This window comes from Heloderma suspectum, chromosome 2 (assembly GCF_057233095.1).
Source record: "Heloderma suspectum isolate Gila_16-S chromosome 2, 16-S_ref, whole genome shotgun sequence".
Classification (NCBI taxonomy): Eukaryota; Metazoa; Chordata; class Lepidosauria; order Squamata; family Helodermatidae; genus Heloderma; species Heloderma suspectum.
The window spans coordinates 323,734,033-323,757,036 of NC_139459.1; the positions used below are offsets into that span (position 1 = coordinate 323,734,033).

Below are 23,004 nucleotides of genomic sequence, written 5' to 3' on the forward strand. Positions count from 1 at the left end.
TTCAGGGGACAAGTAATAATTGAATATGTCTAATAACTAAATGCTCATATGGGACAAAATCCATAAAAATATAATTGGCATTTGATTTTATGAAAGGAGAAAGAAATGGCTGTATAGCAGTAGATGTATCTTAAGACTATCTGATCACTTAATGTATAAATTGAAGCATCTTTTAGAATATATACTAATTGCAGACCCTTAAAGCATTTTTGTAATTTTTTTAGACAGCCCACTAGCAACGACCAAATGTTTTTGTTAATGCTACTCTCAGAAAGGCGGAGAAGGTTATTGGTCTGTCGTGCAATAATTTACTCCTCTTTGATATGCAAACGATCCATGGTGAATATAAAAAAAATCCTATCAGACTCATTTCACAGTTCTTAACCACTTAGATTCTCTGGAGTCTATCGCCTCATTAGACCAGTGCTCTCCAAAGCTAGCATAATTAAAATCTTTAACAGTTTAGCAAAGTAAAGATGTTTGGCTGATCACGTTGAGATGATTATCTAGCCATTGTATTCTAAATGACAAAAATAAATTAAATTTAGACCTTGGCATTTTTTATTATGTGTTTCAAATGAATATAATGCATACTGCCTTTATTTTAATGCTTTAGGTTTGGTAAGAGACATGTCTGTTTCAGACATGGATGTATATTTTGAAAATGGCAGATCCCCATCCCCCCACCCCTCCACTCCAAATCACTGCAAGGATAACAGAGTACAGAAGCCCAAAACAAAGCATTGGATCCATTGGCCCCTGAACTTCCAGTTATTGATAAGAAATTGATTTATTTTTGAAAACCTTACTGTTTCTACCTGGTTTCAGTACTTACTTAAATTTCTGGTTACCCCAGATCCCCTTGCCGGTCTACAATGGTACGACGACCTTCTTTTAGATTTTTGTTTGCGAAAGTGGTATATGATGTCAAATTAGTCTGTAATCTCTTCGGAAGATGGAATTGATGAGATGTGCCATTTTGAGCAATGTGTAAGATCATAACTTCTGTTTAGCCTGTTGAATTTTTTTCAAGTTCACTTTAGTTGAACAATGTAAGAATCTCCTAAAATTGCCTATCCATTTTTATCTAGTTAAGAAACATTTCTTTTTTTAAAAAATTAAATTTTTAAATGTTTTCATTTCACTTCCAATGGCTCATTAGCACTGATCAAGAAATGACAGTAATAATAATAGTGTTACTTGTATAGAAACTTGCAGGGTGTTTTTTTTTCTCACTAGACACATCCATCAATTAAGTGAGCAGTGCTAGAAACCAAAATTAATGAGAAAGATAGGTGTGTTAATGAAATAATCATAGTATAATCAATTTGACTGTTAAAATTTGAAAAGCATTTCATGAAGACAATGTGAATTCATAATTTATGTCTAAAAGTGATTAATAAAAACTGTATTTAATAACAAAGCTATTTGTCATCATTTACAATTTAAGCACAAAATTAGTCACATTATGGTTCATGTTGTCATAATACAGATGAATACATTTATTTTGAAGACCTTCCTTGCTTCTAAGGAGAGGTTAACATTTATCCACAGTCTTTCAGAAAGTGAAATACCATTCATTTAGATTTTTCATCTTCAGAATACAACTAGGAATTGTTTAGCAGCATAAATCGTGCAAGTGAAACCTCAATTGGAACTTTATTTTCCATGGGGACTAAGAGAATGGCTCTATCAGTATGGAAATGTTCTTTCCACAACACGTTTTTCCCCAGAAAATCTTGTCGAATTAAATGTTATGTTTGGTGATAGACAGCTTAACATAAAGCATGAAATGTTGTTTATATATTAAGATCCAAATACCATTGGTGATAAATAATGGGTCTTTAAGGATAAACAAGAAGCTGTGTCATGCTAAAGCTGACCAGTGATTCAACTAGTCCCAATATTATTTACTCTGGTGGCAGCTTTTCTGCATCTCAGCCGGAAATATTTGCAAGCTCTCTTATTTCACTGGAATGAACTTGGCATATATGTGGAGTCTACCCACTGTACTGCACCCTCAATCTGTGTCCAGTAGGAATTGTATCACAAGGTGGTGCAGTTTCCTGCCTGTTCAGGCTGTATGTATGAACCGTTAGCATACAAAGTGCTCCCTTTTGCACCCTAGGAAAGTGTATTATTATACCCCTGATAGCTTCTGAATTCACACACTCAAAAACATTTTTTTAAAAGATTATTGTTCTTATGGGACAGCTTGTTCAAACATCAAGGTGAAGAGTGTCTGCATCTAGTCAACACAATGTCCATATTTCCATAAATATAAAAGAGACCAAGCTGAAGTCCTTGGCAGGCCTAACATCAGCACCTGGCATCCCAGGGCAGCTGCTGGGGTCTCAGAGTTAGGGGCTCCCTTCAGTGCCCCCGCCTGCCCCACGCCTTTTATATCAGGCAGCTGTGTCTGCAAGCATCCACATTAGTTTCCTACAATTCCCTGGAGTGACAATCTGTTGAATGGTCTGGTCCATTGTATTGAGGTCCCACTCAAGCCTCCAGTCATCCCTGGTCAGTGGGAATGTTGGACTTACCTCTGCAGTACTAGAAACAGTTACTCTTACATGTGAAAGTTAATCACAGTGAGTGATGAATAACGAAGGCAGGGGAGGGGGAGGAGTATTAAACTTATTTTCCTTACTTGTATCTGATTCTTCAATGTTTTTGCTTTCACATCTTCAACTATATCTCTGCAAACATGAGGATTAGAAAAATATGATGGTGATGATGATGATGGTGTTTTGGTTTTCAATATACTGAGTAGCAACACAAGTACATTAGGATCTCCATGTTGTCCACCACAGCCTCCAGCTTACCATGACTATGCAGCCTAACAATATTGACTGAGAGACATTATTAATATTGCTGCATTTCAGGGGTGCATGTGTGGTTCTTAAGATTTGAAAAAATAACCTCCCATACTAGGTTTTGTTTGCTGACTTTGATTTTAATTACTGTTTGAAGATGGCTAAATTAGCTGTTAATTGATTTTAATTATTCAATTTTGTTTCAGGCATGATTCCAACTGAACTACAGCAGCTCTGGAAAGAAGTGACTGGTTCTCACACAGCAGAGGAAGCTGCAAGCAACAACCACAGCAGCTTGGACTTGTCAACAACATGTATCTCCTCCTCAGCCTCTTCTAAGACCTCCTTAATAATAAACCCTCATGCCTCAACAAATGGACAACTGTCAGTCCACACTCCTAAAAGGGAGAGGTAAGTGCTATTAGAATTTCTCCTTAAATCTGTCCAGAGCAGCAATATGTTTTGTTGCTGTTGCGTGGGTTGCTTAAAGGCAACCTTGCTTGTTTTTCTGAGATCCTAATTTTACATACATACATACATACATACATATGTGACAGTAGACAAAGACAAGGGGGAAAAATGGGCATAGCAGATTTGTTGCATGATGATGTGCTCAAAGTATTAATTCAGGGACCTTTTGAATATGGTCTTGATGCATATAAGATAAGAATTAACTTTTTCCCAATGTTGAATTAATGTTACTGCTGCTATCCCCAAAGACATGAGGAATACTGCAAATTGCCACTACTTTTTAAAAAGTCACTAATCTGTTGTGTATTCGGGCTGGTTTACAAAATATGTTTTTTGGACCTCTTGGTGAGTTCTGACTCACATGCACGTGCATGCTTTCTTTATAGTTTAATGTGTTCCTTTTAAAAAGTGATCATCAGGTGATCCTGTATTCACATGACTAGAATGGGAATTGCTGCAGTATATGCAATTGCTGCTACAGTTATCCATGTCTATTTAGATACTGTTGTGACTGCCTATGTAGACAAACCATGTGTTGTGTTGTGTGAACCAAACATTTGTATCATTATGCAAGTTGTATGTTGTCATAACCCCATTGTTCCCTCTGGGACATGGAAAGCTGCTTCTTCAGAGGTATGTTTTGTATTTGATTATTTTATTTTTTTTATTATTGCATTTATATCCCGCCTTTTTTCCTATTGCAAGGAACCCAAGGCAGCTTACATTATCCTCCTCCTCTCTGTTGCATCCTTACAACAACCTTGTGAGGTAGGTTGGGCTGAGAGTCTGTGACTCGCCCAAAGTCACCCAGTGAGCTTCCATGCATATAGGCTGTGTTCTCACTTAACGATTGTTCACAAGCTGTATGCTCATGTGTGCAGCCTGATCACTCAGCTGCTCCACCAGCAGTAGTAGCTATAATAACCTGGCATTGGGACTGTTCACACAACACACTATCCCACACTCAGTGATTGAGTGTGGATTGTTTTGAACGGTGGGTTGTTCGTTGAACCATGGGTTATCATGTTGTCTGAATACAGCCAGGGTGGTTTGTTAACCATGCAGTGTGGCATATTTTCTCAAACAGGCCGCCTTGAGAACCGATGGTTTGTTGATGGGTTGTTCAGGATGGTTAATAACCCACCGTGGCTGTGTTCAGACAACACAATAGTCCAACCTGTGGAAAACTGCTGCATTCAGTGCAACACGCTAACCCATGGTTCAACAAACAACCCATGGTTCAAAAGAACCCACACTTAATCACTGAGTGTGGGATAGCATGTTGTGTGAACAGTCACAACTAAAGCTTAGCATGTCATCCAAACTGGGACTCGTGGCTTATTCCGCCTCATTCAAGTCAGAATCGCAAACTATGTTTGTTCTTGGTTTACGATTCTGGTTTGTTTTGACATGAGAAGCCAGGAGACATGCTAAGCTTTCAATTCCTGATTAAGCAATTTCCACTGATGGGAGGAGAGAACCAGGAGATAACAGGCAGTGTGCACTAGCATGCAGCTTATGAACCAGGATTCTCCAGAATTCTGGCTTAGTGTTGCATGCAAACACAGTCACAGAGTTAGTTTTGTAACAGAGGACTTAACTAAAACTTAATTAAATGGCATGGGCAATGTTGTTGAATCTTTTTGTTGAACTTTCTTTAGAAAAAAGCAGTCATTTAAGAAGTGCAACTACACTCAGGGCCAGAAATATTGGAACAAGGATAACGAAGTCAGGACTTTCAGCTGTAATTCAAGGGGTTTGACAAAAGTGGGGCACTAACCATTCAGCAAGGACAGCCAGTGCCATACACACACACACCCATCGTTGGTGGCTCATAAGTAATGGAACATATGGCTGACAAGCAGCTGCATGGCCAGGTGTGGCCTGTTTCCTGGGTACCCCATGACCAAGCAAGCAGATAAAAGGCCTGGAGGTGGTTCTGAGTGTTACATTTGCATTTGGTAGCTGTTCACTGGAACTCCCAACATGAGGTCCAAAGAGGTGTCCATGCGAGTGAAGGAGGCCATCATCAGGCTGAGGAAACAACATAAACCCATCAGAAAGATAGCAAAAACATTAGGAGTGGCCAACACAACAGTTTGGAACATCCTGAAAAAGAAGGAATTAACTGGCAAGCTCAGCAACAGCAAAAGGCCTGGAAGACGACGGAAGGCAACTAAAGTGGATGACTGCAGAATTCTGCTCATGGTGAAGAGGAACCCTTTCACAAGATCTAGCCAGGTCAAGAACGCTCTTGAGGAGGTAGGCATGTCATTGTCAACATCTACAGTCAAGAGACGGCTTTATGAATGTAAATACAGAGGTTTCACAACAAGGTGCAAACCACTGGTAACGCTCAAGAACAGACAGGCCAGATTAGCCTTTGCCAGCAAACACCTAAAAAAAGCCTGCCCAGTTCTGGAATAAGATTCTTTGGACTGATGAAACCAAGATTAACTTGTACCAGAATGATGGGAAGAGAAAAGTATGGAGAAGGAAAGGAACAGCTCATGATCCAAAGCGTGCCACATCATCTGTCAAACATGGTGGAGGCAGTGTTATGGCATGGGCATGTATGGCTGCCAATGGAACCGGGTCACTGGTGTTTATCGATGACCTGACTGCTGATAAAAGCAGCAGGATGACTTCTGAAGTGTATAGGGCTATACTTTCTGCTCAGATTCAGCCGAATGCTGCCAAACTGATAGGACGCCGTGTCATATTGCAGATGGATAATGACCCCAAACATACAGCAAAAGCTACCCAAGAGTTTCTCCAGGCAAAGAAGTGGCATATACTTCAATGGCCAAGTCAGTCACCTGATCTCCACCCAATAGAGCATGCTTTTCACTTACTGAAGACAAGCCTGAAGGCAGAAAGACCCACAAACAAGCAGCAGCTGAAGGCAGCTGCAGGAAAGGCCTGGCAAAGCATCTCGAGGGAGGAAACTCAGCCTTTGTTCATGTCCATGGGTTCCAGACTTCAGGCAGTCATTGAGTGCAAAGGATTTTCATCCAGGTATTAAAGGCGATCCTTAAGTTTGAAATGATGTTGGTTTGTTCCGTTACTTACGAGCCACCAACGATGGGGGGGGGTGTATGCCACTGGCTGTCCTTCCTGAATGGTTAGTGCCCCACTCTTGTCAAACCCCTTAAATTACAGCTGAAAGTCCTGACTTCGCTCCCATCTGGGTGTGTTTCCTTTCAACTTCAATGTGGTGGTGTACAAAGGCCAACCATCAAAACAGTTATCGTTCCAATATTTCTGGCCCTGACTGTACCTTATTATTTTTTTGTTTGAAATAATTGTATTTTCATCATTGTTTGTCAGTTCATGCTCTAATGCGCAAAACATACTGGAATAGTACATTTTTATTTAAAGTTTTTATTTAAAGTGGCTTAGGGGCCGCGGTGGCTTAGTGGTTAAGACGCTGAACTGCAGACCGGAAGGTCGGCAGGACAGCAGTTCGAAACCCGAGTGCTGCGTGACGGAGTGAGCTCCCGTCTTCAGTCCCAGCTTCTGCCAACCTAGCAGTTCGAAAGCAAGAAATTGCAAGTAGATAAATAGGTACCGCTTCAGCAGGAAAGGTAACAGCGTTCCGTGCACCTCGGTGTTCAGTCATGCTGGCCACATGACCATGGAAGCGTCTTCGGACAGCGCTGGCTCTTCGGCTTAGAAATGGAGATGAGCACCACACCCTAGAGTCGGACACAACTGGTTGGGGACACCTTTACCTTTACCTTTTTAAAAAATTTCACACTAAATTATATGCCCCAAACGTGTCACATTTGTAATCTGTATTCCTTTGAAATAAGGTCTGTTGAGCTCATTTAAAAAAAAGAAAAAGAAAGGCAATATGGGAACATATCCAGTGGTGACCCTCCACTGATAGAAGATTCTTTGATCCAGCAATTGCACATCACCTCCCACACTGTTCTGAGGGGTCCCCCAACCCTCTGAAGCAAATTTAAGAGGGTGCAGCTGGCTGCAGAAGGAAGGGGGAATTCCCTCTCCCTTCTGCTGATGGAAGCCTCCATGGATCAAAGAGCCTTCCAAGAGTAGAGGACACCACTGGATACAACCCATGGATCCCAATAGTTGAATCTTTGGTGTGCCTTTTGTGAATTTTTATTATTAGAATGCTATATAGGCATATATTGGGATTGCATCCTCCCGATTTCTTTTTTCTGAACTATGATTTTCTCTATCATTACAGGGGAATGCCAGGAATGCACAAGCACTGCTGTGTTGTTGTTGTTTTCTTACTTGGACTTTTATTCTAATTGCAGCTCCTTGTGCTTTATGAGATAGTGTTGCAAAAAGTTACTCAGAGCTTCGGAGATGGCATGTCAGTCTGGGTGGGTGGGAGAGCCCTGCTTTCAGGACAAGTGGCCAGCGGAGCCTGCTGCTTAGTCCTTAAGATCCAGGCCATTATTGTTTAGGGTCTACCAAGGAAGACAGGGGTACATGTCAATACTGAGAAGGATCTTGTTTTCTTTGAAATCATATATGGTTCCGGCCCAGCCTATCTTAAGGAGCGCCTCCAGCAGCACCAGACAGGCCGCTTAACAAGATCAGCCTCGGATGGCCTTCTCTCTGTCCCATCAGCCAGGACAGCTAGACTGGTGGGGACGAGGGAGAGGGCCTTTTCTGTGGTGGCCCCCACTCTGTGGAACTCCCTCCCTAGGGAACTCCGCCATGCCCCCTCTTTAATGAGCTTCCGTTGTGCATTAAAAACGTGGTTGTTCAGGCAGGCATTTGGGGTGTGTTAGGGTATTTTAGAAAATGTTTTTATTGTAGAATTTTATTGTTTTAAACTGTTTTATTGTATGTTGTACATCGCCCAGAGTGGCTTGGTGACCAGCCAGATGAGCGATTAATAAATTTAATAATAATAATAAATAAATAAATTAAATAAAATATAAGGTAATAATTGACAGTGAATTAATTGTTTTACTTCACTAGCTTATTTGTAGGTGAGTAAGGTTTGTTGCTGTTGTTTTTCCTGCCCAAATTTTTCCTAGTCAAGTGATTTGAAAGAATGTTGGTAAGGCAAGCATATAAAGCACATCTTGTGCCTTTCTTGCATGAAGAAAACAAAGCTGTCATGTATCAATGTAAAATACTTAAGAACATTTTTTAAATGGAGATATTATCATATATGGTGTCTGTTACTTAGGCAGGGAGGACTTTGTCCTGTTTTTGTTGGTGTACATTTGTGCATGTCTGTCAAATGAAATATGTTCGCTGTAGTACCAGAAGACAGGGTTTTGGTGGAGGATGAGATGCATTAAAAACTGTCTTGGCTTCTTCCAACATATAGCAAAAGGGGAGAGAGAATCATAATTAATTCTGAGTGTATGTTTTTGTGTGTGTTGAATTTAAGAGTAAAGACCTCACAGTTGAGCTGGTCTTTCTCTACTAGATTTGAATAATGGACAGCATTTGGATCTCCTGTTATATGTACGTCTGTTTGCTCACATTCTATACCCACCCACATTCTTCCATGGTGTGCATAATTCTGTGTGCTCAAGCTACATGTCTACAGTAACAATCCTCCCTTAGCACAACTAACAGGACATTGAGCATAGTGCATGTGTACAAGGGTCAAAAACATTTTTGCATTTTTTTTTTTAAAAACTAGACTATCATATTTTGAGTTGGAAAGTGGTTTCCCACATGTAGGGGTAGTTAACACATAAGACTGTCTTAAGAAACCATGTATCTTGTTATGAACCTGCCTGGGTATTAAGATAGGAGAGACCCTTTTGAGGGCACCATTTCCCACAGAGGTCTGTTTGTTGGGCACACATGAAAGGGCTTTCTCCTATGTCGCTCCCAAACTATGGAATGTATGCCATCAAGAACTACAATTGGACCCTACTCTCTTGGCTTTCAGAAAGGGTGTGAAAACACATCCTTTTAATCTAGCTTTTAAAACATTGTCGTTGTTTTAATGTTTTACTGTTTTGAATGTTCTTGTTTTATTGTTTTAAGATGTAATTCTTTTAAATCTCTGCACACCACCTTGATGGCTTTTTAGCAAATAAGGTGTTATATAAATGATAATAATAAACAATAAGTAAATAATAAAGAACAAATCTGGTGTGGTGTTTGCCTTCCTCCAGAACATGTGCAGAAGGACCTATAGTTTGGCCCTTTGGGATTATGTTACAAGTTGTGTTGTGTGTTCTAAATGTCTAGGATGTTGGACATCTTATTAGCTTTCTGCTTGTGGAACACCTCACCATGGTGATGAAAATTAATCTGTGATTTGCCAAAGGTCAGTCCTCCTCAAGACCGTGGGCAGAATATGTTGCCATGGAAAGTGGAGGAGGAAATGATAGGCTGACATGGCTTCTTTTCCTTGCTTCCTAGACTTTGCCCTCCCTTCTGACTCAGCAGAACTATTTAACAGTGCTGTCTTATGCAAGTTATTTGTACCAGGAAGAGGGGTATCTCATTGCTGGAAGTGCTCAGGGGAGGATCACAGTTACAGGCATCATTGGCTTGGAGGAGGGGCAGGTTGGTCTTTACTCCTCTTACCCTCATTTATCAGTTGCCATAGTTGTCTTCCAGTCCTGTGCAGAGACTCAACATGACCAGGCCTTCATACATAGAGGAGTTGGATTGTAGACAGTGCATGGACAGAATAAGTGTGATTGAAGTAGAAAATTGTCTGTGTTGGCCTTCAGGTGCATTCCAGTCCAATGGTTCAGTGCAAGTTCTGTGTGTACTCTTGCAGAATTGCAAAACAAGCATTAATGGCTTCTTGGGTTTGCTTTTAGTGAACTCTTCTCCCATTTTGGTGGTGTATGATCAACATCGTATTGCCAGATACGTTTATTTTCAGTTATTCAGTAGACCCATTACATCAGTGGTGCAGAGCCTCAGCCCCACAGGTACGATCTGGCCAATGTTGAACCCAATTTGGCCCTCCGGTATCCCCCAAATGGCTATGCTTCCTTCCTGTGCCCCACCCCCTTTTCACAAGTACCACTTCTTTGGTTGTTGCCCAGCTTTTGCACTGCTCCCCCCGCCCTCCCCCTTCTAAAAGGCTGAAATGCCTCTCCTAAGGCTTAGTTACTGGCAGGGAGAGATGTAAGCTAAAATATGCTGGCATTTTTGTATTTTGGCCCTGCCCTTTTGCCTCTGGTCTCACCTCGTTTTGCCTTCAGCCCCACCCGCCACTGGAATGTGGCTCCCAAAAGTTTCTCTGAAATCGAATTTGGCTCTTGCACTGAAAGAGGTGCAACACCCTCACGTTACGTGTTCAGTTTTGAACCCAAGGAAATTGCTTGTGTTTCTTTGACTTGTTTTGTGAACCTTAAAACTCGAGAAGAAATACTGCCCCTTACATTATGCCTTTAAAACATGTTCTTCCTTTTAAAATATAAATGCCACCTTGCAGTTGGATACACTACAATATGGTGGCTTAATTAGCTTAGAAAGAAAACAAACCTGGCATAAGTGTGTATCCTGTTAGACTAAAAAAATAGAGAAGCAGGCTTAGCCTCTAATGAAATTCATGCATGTGCACTGCTGTAGCATTGATTACAGTGTTCAGTAGAATGATTCTTAACAATCCTGTTCAAATCCATCAAAATCTTAAAAGATGGATGGCTCAGTGTTAAAGAGGGCATGGGTTGTAGGTTACTTCCCTTCTCTTTGGTGTTTTTGAGGTTGGCATCAGTTTGCAGCAGTGTGATTGAATTACGTTTTTGTCCATAAGAAGAGCAGGCAAGTACACTCTGAAGAATGCCGACTGAGGCACTTAAGATTTCTGTTGCTGTCTTGTCAGGCAATGTGGTGCCTGCCTAGATGTCACATGACACATAAAAACTCTGCTTGTTTAGCTGTGTATTTGCCTATACCGCTGAGTATTCAGGCAGCATATGAACAGTAGAAAGAAAAGGCTCTAGGGTATAAGGTGTGTGTGTGTGTATGTTTGAAATGAGTGAAAGAATTCCACAAGGCAGCGAGCTGGTTTAATTTTATGGCTATAAGGTCCAGTTTTGGTGGGGGATGAAGCAAACTTAAATTCGAGTCACCTTACCAGAATATGCAGCTTCTCCTGAACAAAGAGGGCTGGAAAATAGTTCAGATTTCTGAGAAGCAGGAGCAAATTTTTAGTAGTCTTAAAAAAGAAAAAGAAAAAAAGGAGCAGTTACTTTGCAAGATTATTTTGAATATGAGTGGAAATTTGAATGAGTTTAATTTTAATTATTTTTTATTTCTATTTTATTTAACTGATTCTGAACCTTAAATATATAAATTCAATTTTTAAAAAATAATTCAATTTTATTTCAAGTAAATAAAACTTTGGAAACGTTGGTAGGCAGTATACAAATTGTGTTTTCCCGGTATACTGTATTCTCCATTGATAATTTCATCCTGAAGTAACATTATCAGGGACCTTCCTAATTGTGAATTCATAGCTGATAATTCTAATCTACACCACTTCTTTGTCACTGTTGTTCCCATTTTACAGACTGAGAATCAGGAAATCAATAACTGGCCAGGCAGCAAATGTATGCCCTTCCCCCCAGTCCTTGAACACGTCTGTCCATATACTTTTGCCCAGGAGTGGGCAACGTGTGACCCTCCAGATATTTTAGTCTTCAGATCCCATCATCCTTCACCATTGGCTGTGCTGGCTAGGGCTGATGGGAGCTGTAGGCCAGAACACCTGGAGGCCCACAGGTTTTTCCCCCCTGATGTCCCTGGTTTAATTCCTTTTAATCAGGTGTTCTAACCATTACTTACCACAGCATATGAGAAGGGAGGGCAAGACTGAGCATGCTAGCTCCACTCTGCCCCCATCAAGTGACCCACCTTGTGTTCAGGGCGAACCTCCGAAGCAGGGATCCTCTTTCATCTGTGGAGGCTCCCCACATGATATGGAAGCCTGATTTTACCAGGGTTTTACATTGCACAGAGAGCCTCTGTGGATAGAAAAAGCTCCCCACTTCAAAGGTTTGCCCTGAACATGAGCAAGGTGATGAGAACAGCAGCCTTGCCCAACTTGGTGCCCTTCAGATGTTTTGGGCTGTGGTTCCCAGCATTCCTGACCATTCACCCTGCTGTCTGGGGTGATGGGAGTTCAAGTCCAAAACATCTGGAGGGCACCAGGTTTGGGAAGGCTGAGAATGAGGATGGAGGGTGTGGAGTTAGTATGCTCACTTCTGCTTCCTCACATGTTGTGTTAAGTAACTTGTAGAACACCTGAAGAGGGCTTGTATTGTTTTCATATTCTGGGCTGAGCATATGTGTGAGTTGTTCATGGCCACCTGCTAGAGATGAAGCAGCCTCTCTCCCACTCGCCCCAGTTACTAGCCAATTCAGCTGGAGGATTGGGAAGGGTTTTCCTTCCTTACTAGAGTATTTGTGCCACAAGCTGAGAGTCCTGCACTGCCGGAGGCGGTAACAAAGGAAATACTTCTATAGGTTCAAGCAGCAAGCCGCATGCCGCAGAAGAAAGCAGTCCTTTTCTAACCCCTCCAGTCACCTGTCCTTCTGGTAAAACGGAATGCCTTTCTGGCTTCAGTGCGCCACAAGTTGAGGATAGTGAATGCCTTCCTGAGTGTATTTGGGTACTTCATTCCCTAATGTGGACCTATGGCTCAGTTGGAGTCCACCAGGAAAAGAGCCTCCAGTGTGGTGGCCCCCTTCCTGTGGAATTCCCTGCCTTTAGAGGTCAGGCAGACGCCAACATTGTGTTCCTTCCAGCGCCTCCTGGAGACGTTATTTCAAGAGGTCTTCCTTGCATGACCAGCCATGGTTGGTTAAATTCCACTTTATTGGAGTTTGTCTTTTTAAAAATATTTTAATTCTTTTAACCTGCTATTTTATTCTTTTACTGTGTTGTTCACCGCTCCGAAATCTTCTGATGTGGAGCGGTATATAAATAATATTTATAAATACATAAGTAAGTAAGTAAGAGGTAAAATGAAAAGCAGCTCCCTTGATGCTGTTGCTGTAGTTGTTGGTGAGTGCCCATTTAGAAGTCGTTCTAAAGCCTAGGCTCTAGAGCAGAGGTGGGCAACTTTCGGCCTACAATTCCCGTCAGCCTTAGCCTGCATAGCCAGTGGTAAGGGATGATGAGAATTGTAGGCCAAAACTTCTGGAAGACCACAAGTTGCCCACCCAGACAATGCTGTCTTTGCACTCCCTCCCTCCCCCTCTTTTTAACTCTCCCTATTTCAGTAGCCAGGTAATGTAGTAGTGATATTAACAGCTAAGGGCTGAGGTTAACAGATTGAAAAAGGGGCAGGAGAGAAAGAAGCTGGAGGATTAATGTCATAGGGATGTTTTTAGGGTGTAGAAGAATAAGGCAAAATGCTGACAATTAAAGGTGGCAACTGCGAAGAAACTCCTTGGAAGCGGTACTCACCCAATGCCACTTCTTCCAACACCTATGAAGTAGCTTATTTCTCTTGCCTGCACTTTAAAATCAGCTGAGGAGGCTCCCTTGCATATTCCACCAGTATCTGAGGCGTAACTGGTGGAAGAGAGCCATATCTGAAGTGGCAACCAAAGTTTCTGTCTGAGAGATCCGTCTATTGTCCATTTGATAATTTTTGTCACCTTTTGAAGATTCATTTGTTCCAGTTGATATTTTTAAGTTTATCTGGTTGGTTTGGGTTTTTTTCTGTAATAACCTGTCTGCCTTTCATTGTTTTATTGTAATTTTATTCTGTTTCTGTGGCTTTGATTGTATTTGTACTATTTACTTGATTTTGTTATCCAATTTGGACAAATTCGAGTGGAGAGGTGAGATATAAGCTAAAACAAATAAAAATACATAGCCTCAATTAAGCAGGTGATTGGTACTTTTGCTGATGAAGCAAGTAATTTCTTTTGGAGAAAGCTAGGACACCTTCCAGCAGGATGTAGCTGCACGATACAAGACACAGTCTTTTGTGTCATTTGGATGATGATGCCATGTTCGTGGTGCATGAGATATAAGGAAAACAGATAGGAAAACAGATAGGTCCCTGTCTTGAGGAGCTTACACTCTAAATTTATTAAGTAAGAGAGAACAGAGGTTAGGGGTAGGGAGGCTGTAAAATGTTGTACTATGCTTGAGTCTTGGGAAAGATAAGGAAAAAAATAGCATGGGAGAGAGCAGTTGCAAAGCCGTCAGCATAGATTTAAATGCTACTTCCATGGAAAGAGGCCTAAATATTAGTGCTGCTGAGAACCGTGGGTTAGCTCTTCGGAAATGAAGAGACCTGCACTGCTGTCTTCCCTAAGAGTAAAGATACTGGAAAAGTTAAAAAGAGGACAACTACACCCACTCCAAAGAATGTTGTCTGTTGTCTGTTCCCATTCCCTCTATTTCTGATATTCAGACAAAAGTGCTGTTTATGTAGCCAGAATGGCAGCACCCACACCAGGAGGGAGGTATCTGCTGATTGAGCAGAACCCTGACATTTGCAGATGTACAGTCTTTAGGAAAAAAGACTTGGCAGAGGGAAGCCTAAAACAGCACTATGAGGAATGAGTGTACTCAGAGGCCATGGAATGATGATGGACTGTTGTGGAGGGGATGGAAAACCAGGTGGGAGCATGGATGGAATGGAGCATTGTGGAGGAGAGCATGGCTGTCTAACTAGAACAGTGAACAGGAGCACTTCACACTGCAACATTTCGTTACAGGTCCGCTTATATTACTTTATTCTTTGGTTTCTTTGATTACAGAGCTGCTGCTGGAAGTGGTTAGAGAAGCCAACTGTAGAACTAGGGTTTCTCTCCCCCCCCCCATCAGTGTTGTGAGTGACAAGTATATGAACTTTCATTTGAGCTCTAGCTACCCAGTTGCTCTAGTTTCATTTATCACATTGAAGCTAAATTGCTATGATGTACAATCCAATAGAATTGTATCTCCACATCATAGGGAGGTTAAAATGTGTTTCACTTCATAACTGCTGCTTATTAAATAGTCTTGCGATGTTGTCCTCTGTGTTTGACCTGTATTTTCAGTGTGTATTTTTCACCAACACAAATGGTCCAAAAAAGGACCAATGCCAAAGGACACATACAACGAGCAACCAATACAATTTCTTCTAGGATTTCTCTCACTCTTTTTCAAATAATTTTTTTTAGGATATGTAATAACTTCTGGGCTGTGTTACAAAGTTCATTGTTTTAAATTTACCGGGAAATAAAATTGTTCAGCCTTGTATTTTTTATTACAAAAATGTCATGCCTCACTGTGTAGTCCAAAAGTTTTTAAAGCAGCTTACACAATTAAAACATAGTAGTAATAATTAAAAATAGTTATTAAAATTAACAGCACCATAAACAGTGTAAAAAAGAATGAAAATACAGAGTCTTAAAACACACATGCTCTCGCGCGTGCACACACAGGAGCCGTAAACACTTTGGGCAAATGAGATAGTCTTCATGTAGCACTGAAAGAGCATCAAGCTTGACACCAGGCAAGTGGAAGAGCATTCCCTAACAGGGGGGCTACAACATGGAAGCCCCACAAACTATATGTCCAAAGACTGAGGTGAGAAAGGCTTCTAAGGACTCTTGCGGGAAAAGCCGGTCCAGGTGCCCAGGTCTAAAACTATGTAGGACTTTAAAGGTGAGACCATGTTCAATTGGCCTTAGAAACAGACCAGTAGTTGGTGCAGTTGTTTCAGAACTGTGATCCATTTGACCTGTGCCAGTTAGTAATTGACCACTCTGTTTTGTAGCAACTGAAAGTAGTTCTACGTAAGGTGTGTTACAGTAACCTAAGTGAGTTGTTACCAAGTATGAGTAACTGTTGTCAAGCTGTCTCTGTCACAGCTGGGTTAGCAGCCATAACTGGTGAAAGTTGCTTCATGTCATGGAAGCTACTTAGCCCTCTGAATAAGTCTGGACATAAGAGCACCAACAGATTATGAACATCATCATCACTATTATTTGTCCGGTACTAGACTTCTCTGGGCAGATTACAAAAACTACAACTATAAAATACAATAATCTATGTTATAACCTAATCCTTTATGGGGAGAGCAAATCCATCCAGAAAAGGCTGAGCACAATATCCTAAATCACATTAACTACCTACCAACAGTACCTCTATCATCTGGATTGAGCTTCATTTTTTTTGTCCTTATCCAATCCATTACTGACTAGAGACATCCGTTTAGGACCTCCAGAGCCTTACCTGAATCTGATAAAAAGGAGAAATAGAGTATGGAGTCATCAGCATATCGATAACACCTCACCCCAATGTCTGTATGACCTTAATAGTTTCATGTAGATATTAAAGACGATGGTGGGCAAAATAGTGCCCAATGGCACATGTAGCTGCTGTGGAGAAGAGCATTCATTCTCTAATACCATCTTCTGCAAGTGTCCCTCCAGATAGGAATGGAACCATTGAAGCACAGTGCTCTCAATCTGTTATGGTTAGCCAGTTGACAAGGGTACCATCCTAAACATATCAAAAGCCTTCCAGGGGTTCAGAAGAATTAGTAGAGTTGTACTCCCCTGTTCTCCCAGCATAGGTCACCCATTAGGATGACCAAGTCTGTCTTGGTTCCAAACCTTAACCTGAATCCAGATGGAAAGGATCAAAATGAGAATGCTTGGAGTTGCATGGCGATCACTTGCTTAATTACATTGCTCCAAAGGGTAGATTTATGACCAGCCAATAGCATGCACAACCTGGAATCCAGAAAGATCTTCTTTATGAGTGGCCTTATGAATGCCCTCTCCCAAAAGGAGGCTTTCTGGACTCAGCTGCTCAACCTTCTGCTGCAAGATGTTATGTCATCCCAGGAGCAATAGCCTATGGAAGGACTGTGGTAGGCCACTCTTCTCTAAGTACTTTGTCCATGTTCACAGGCTGTAATCAGTAAAATGTATCTAGTAAAAGGGAGCCTGTTGGTGTTCTAGACACAAAGTGGCATGTGAGTTGTTCTCCAAGTGTATAGAAAATCAGTTACAGTGAACATCCAAGGGTTCTTCAACATCCCCAGCTCTCTGAGTGTGAGGAGCCCCAGTGGCAGGAGCTGGGAGGCATCAGTTTGGGTTGTATCATCCCTAGGGGATGAAGATTATTTCTGATTTCCCAAATGGGGAGGGGGAGGGAAAAGGCCATGAGCATATGGTGAAACACAATAGCCAGTCAGAGAAGCCGAAGAGCCACAGCAGAAGGTGCACACATCAGAGACATCTGGGGAGGGACACCATGTATAGGTGTCTCTGTGCTAATGCTAAAAGCCTCCAAGCCAAAAATTGGAGAGTTGGAGTGCCTGGTTTTAAAGGAGAACCTAGTGTCAGGGTTGGATCGGAGCCCAGAGAGCCCCAAAGCAGATCTGATTCTGAGGAAGAGATAGAAACCGCGGGAGAGGAACTTGCGTGCTGTTCAGAGAAGCAGCCAGGGGGAGAGCCCCTCCCGGTACACATTCCTGAGAGTGATAGTGACCCTGGCAGGGAGAGGGAGGTGCAACAGCAGTTTCTGGATGATAGGCACCGGTGCAGTGTCAAGCAGGAGATGGCGGGCGCTGAGAGGAGGCGCTCAGCCCGCTTGGCGCGACGGCAACAGCAGCTCCCCGATGCCCCATGGGAAAAGGGTGGACTCTCTCCTCCTAGCCCATAAGTACAGAGGTTTCCCGCCTTCTCCTCCAAGTGGAGATCAACTGATTCCTAAGGTTAGAACCCCCGAGTAGGCAGCTGTCTTAAGTTTCACTCATAGGATCAAGCAATTAGCATCTGTAAGCGTCATTAGGTTGAATGGGAACAAAGCCTTGGAAAAGAGCCCTATTGTCTCTGTGTTGATTCTGGCTACCTGAGGATTTCAGAAGGCGGCAGGGGCGACCTCCTGACACCTAGATATAGTGGACATTACGGAAACCTGGTGGGATGGGGAGAACCAGTGGTATATAGTCATCTCTGGTTAGAAACGCTATAGAAAAGGAAGGGCATACAGGAGGAGGTATTGCTCTGTATATCAAATGGCATAGTGTCAGGCAGACTAGAAAAACTAAAAAGGGCAGACTCCTCCACAGAAGTGTTGTGGGTGACAACACTGGGCTCCAAAAGTAATTTAGTACTAGGAACATACTATCATCCCCTGCCCAGAATACTCAGGGTGATCTTGAGGTGGAAAACAAAATCAGGGAGGCTTTCAAATGAAGTGTTGTAATAATGGGTGACCCCCACATTGACTGGATAAATGTATGTTCCAGTAATGACCAAGAGGTTACGTTTCTGGATGCCCTAAACAACTGTGCCCTAGAACAGTTGGTCATGGAACTGACCAGAGGGGAGGCGACCCTGGATTTAATCCCAAATGGTGTTGTCCAGAAACTAGTGTGAGATGTGAGTGTTGTTGAGCCATGTGGAAACAGTGACCACACTGATAGTAGATTTAATATATATTTAAGTGGAAAATTACCAGGGAAGTCCAGCATAGTCATTTGATTTCAAAAGCAGAAACTTCTCTAAAATGAAGGAATTGGTAAAAAGGAAGTTGAAAGGGGGAGTCCAAAGAGTTAAATCCCTTCAAAATGCTTGGTGGTTACTCAAAACCACAATAACAGAAGCTCAACTAGAATGTATCCCACAGGTTAGGAAAGGTAGAACCAAGTCCAAAGGATCAACAGCATGATTAACAAGCAGTGTCAAGGATGTTATTAGAGAAAGGTCTTCCTTTAAAAATGGAAGTCTTGCCCAAGAGGAGAACAAAACAGTGCACAAACTTATGCAAAGGAGATGCAAACAGACAGTGGGCCAGTTCACATGACACAAGAGCCCACCATGGGTTATAGAACAGATGCTTGTTGGGTTTGTACAACACAACAATCCCCGAGTGGGGGTTAGATATGCTTAGTGGTGCTGCGGCTCCTTGTGGATTAAATAACCCACAATGAGTCATGCTGTGTCATGCAAACCAGGTCAATAAAAGATGCAAAAAAGCAAATGCAGCAAAGTATATTAGGCTTTGTTTCATTAGGGGATGAGAACTACAAGGTTAGTCTTCATGGGAAAAGTATAGAAAGTTTTCAGGAGGAATCTGAAGGAAGAGGAGGTTCCAAGATGCTTTTAATGCAGGTGATATGGGTCAAATATCATGTTGAGCGTGCCTTTTGTTCAAAAGTAGCTTGCATTTAGAAGAAACATCCAAACCCGACTGCTTTAATTATCTGTGACAGAAAGCTGTATATATTTTTCCAGGGAGGTGATGCAATTGTATCTAGAAATAATGACTTAATGCTTCAATTTCTTTGGTATGTTTTTTCCTCTTCAGATATATCTTGTGTCTTTTCTCCCCCCCCCCCCCCGTCCCACATTGCACCCGAATTCTGTAAGTAACGGCAGTGGTGGCAGCAGCTCTGGGGTTTGGTGCACAGCAATCTGTTAAAGAGATAAATAATCTGCTTTGGCATGACACTCTCCTCTTTAATTTGTCTTACCCAAGGAAAATTATGATTAAATCATTCAAGGTAAACCTTTGAGTACAGAGAGGGGGGAAAAACACACTTTGGTAAAGATTGCCAGTAGAGACCAACTTCCCTGTTGTGCCGTGTGGAGACATTTATCAATATTAAACACTATTAAAAGGAGAACATTTTTGTGCAATTTGTGAGGCGGATGCCAAAGCTGAAATCAAGGCTTGTTAAAATTCTTTTCCCTGTACAGTTGTGGGCATTCAGCATTGTTCATGTTCTGCTCTGGCTGCATGTTCCCATGCTTGGATTTTGCTCAAACAATTTAATAATGTTTTTTAGTGCAATTATATACATACGTATAACATTTGCTCAATGAAATAAACCTACTTCAGTCATTTCTGCCCTAGGGAAATACTGAGCTATAGATACTTACATTCACTAAGCAAGAAGTGAGGCCATTAACTAGTATTCAAACCTTTCATCTTGTCATCTGCAGCAGAAGTACTTAACTGCTAGCAAGGAGGTAAATAAGAAACTCTGCTCCATGTTTTAAAAGATTTTGCTACCCTCAAATTTGGGGAATCTTGTACTTGTTTATTTAAACAAATGACAGACAAGTTCTGTCTGTACATTTCTGAATGTAATTTGCTTAAATGGTAAACTGGCTATATTGTAGCAACAAACACTAAAACTAATTCAAGTGTAAATAATGCAACATATGATTAAATTTAGCTATAATGATCAAAGGCCAGAGTTGGAGGATGGGGTACATGAAAGTCAAGTGGAAAAGAGAGCATTGCACACTGAATACCTACCTATTCATGGCTTGTTCCAAGCGACATGTGTGGATTCAGTATTCACATGGAATCTGTAAATGCACAGTCCAAATTGCAGAACATTCTAAAGCTTTGGAATATGAGGTTCTCCTTACCCTCCCCTTGACCAATTTTCAGCAACTCTTGCCTCAGTCATGTGGTGAGGTGAGTGCCTCACCCACTCAAGCCCTTTTTCCCTGCCACAGAATAATCTTGGGGAATATTAAGGAATAATTCCGCTGCTGTTTGCATGGATAGGAATTGGTCTGCCTCCCATGGAATGGTCCCTCCTATCTGCTTCCTGGAACCACAAAGTTAACAGAAGGTTCCCACCCATTTTTCCTTGTGGGCATTGCTCTGAGCTGTTGTTTTATTTGAAGTTGCTGCCAGTGCCTATAACATCACGATCAGCTGTCCCGAAATGGCAGCACTTAAGAGCATGGATTGTTGAGGTCAACCCCCTGGGTGGCCAGCACAAGACTAAGGTCTAGTAATTATGTGCAAAGTAGAGTTCAGGATATGCTTAGGGTTAATGTGAATTGTTCTCTCCTTTGGTCCTTGTCAACGACCAAGACCAGTATCTCTTGTACTATGCTAATGAGGGTAGGCTAATGAGATGTTTTGGAATTTCTGCTTGCTCTTATTTGCTAGTGCTTGTGAAATTGGTAATCATAATTGAAGTACATGGGCAGATATGGGAGATCACTGTTTTGCTACTTTTATCCTATTTAGTTTTGTTTGTAGCTCATTTTCAAGCAATTTTGTTCAGGCTGTTACCATGAGTTTGGCACTATGCCAGTTAGTTGATTGGGACAGAATTGGGGGATACCATTTGTCCTACTGAGGAGAAAGAAATGGTGCTGCTTCTGGGGTTAGTACATAGCCATCTTGACTAGTAGCCATTGATAACCTTACTCTCCATGGATATGTCTAATCCCCTTTTAAAGTCATCTAAGGGTCAAATGGTACGTTACAATAAAGACATAGAATGTGGCTTTGTGTCGTTTTTTGTTTTATTGTAAAGTAAGTGTGTTCAGCTTCAATCTGGATTGAGATCACAATGCCTATGGAGGGGAGGTTTAATCTTGCCTCTCCAGTCACTTCCCTCCTTAATTACTCCCCCACCAACTCGGTAGTTAAAGAAAGAGAAAAAAAGCCACTCACTGGAAGAACAGCCATGCTGGATCAGACCAAAGACGTATCTAGTCCAGCATCTTGATTTCCACAGTACCCAGTCAGATACCTCTGAAAAGCCAAAAGCAGGACATGAGGCCAATAGCCCGCTCCTGCTGTTGTTCCCCAGCAATTCCTATTCAGATGCATACTGTTTCTGAATATAGAGGTAGCATATAGCTGTCACAGCTAGCAGCCACTGTTCATCATGATCCTTTCTGAAGTTGGCTAATCCCTTTTCGAAGCCATCTACGATCATGGCTTTCACCACATCCTGTGAATTCCATAGCTTAACTATGCACTGTGTAAAAAAGTACTTCCTTTTGTTTGACTTGCATCTCCCATCTTTCAGGTTCATTGGACAACCTGGAACCCACATTCTAGTGTAATGAGAGAGGGAGAGAAATGTCCCTATCCACTTCAGGGTGTTGATATTGACCTTTAAAACTATAAACAGTCTGCATTATGAATATTTGGGGGTGCCTCTTTTCTCTAGAGCCACCCAGGACATTAGATCTCTTCACTGTTCAGGCTGTGCTCCATTTCCCATTAATTAGGATGACTTTGGGATTGATATTCAGCAGGCCTTTTTTCAGTAGTGCCTCATAAGCTGTGGAATTCCCTTGTCCTTGAGATCTGATTGGCACAGCCTCCATTTCAGATGAGAGTTTATTTTATTGTGAAACCTTTATCTGACCGTTTTGGAACTTTCAGCTTTATTTGCTATTTGTAATTGTAATTGTGAATTGTAGTTTTAAATTAATAATTTAAATCTATGTATTTATTAGTGATTTTGTTACTGAGGAAAGATGTTTATTTGAAAGGCAATATGCAATATTAGAATGCAATAAAAAAAAAAGGTTTCTCAGAAATGTGAGTAATGCATGGATGGGCAGTGGTCAGTGTAAATTGATTCTCTGCATCCTTTTGACAGCTAAAAGACTGCTATTACAATATTGAGAGGATAAACACTCACCTCCTATAATGGACCTTGCAACACTACCACTATTTGAACAGGGGGAACATAGACACCACCTTCGAATAGATACTTACTTGGATATTTGGTCCACTTTTGTTGAACCCCATGTATAATTGCTAGAAAGTTGTATGCAATTCATATAGATCCATGTATGTATATGAAAAAATAGGGGGAGGGCTTAAAAATTTGAGTGCCCACGGGCACCATTGGAGGTGCCCATGAGTGCGATGGCAACTGTGCGCATTGCATTGGGGATCGCTATAATAAGAAATACTAATATTAGTATCTGTTTCGTTTGTCAAAAATTCACTAAGAAGTAAAGTTTGAAGGTTATTTTGTGGGAAATGGCA

The 23,004-nt window shown here is 41.5% G+C and overlaps 1 protein-coding gene across 49 annotated transcripts in view; it reads left to right on the forward strand.

Annotated features, from left to right (window-relative positions):
- FOXP1 (forkhead box P1) overlaps positions 1-23,004 on the forward strand; it is a 724,900-nt gene that overhangs the window by 599,329 nt on the left and 102,567 nt on the right. For all 49 annotated transcript variants that reach the window (XM_084840386.1, XM_084840360.1, XM_084840382.1 and 46 more), the window contains one exon: positions 3,026-3,230. In XM_084840386.1, coding sequence (XP_084696512.1) covers positions 3,026-3,230 — 205 coding nt within the window. The remainder of the gene's footprint in view (positions 1-3,025; positions 3,231-23,004) is intronic.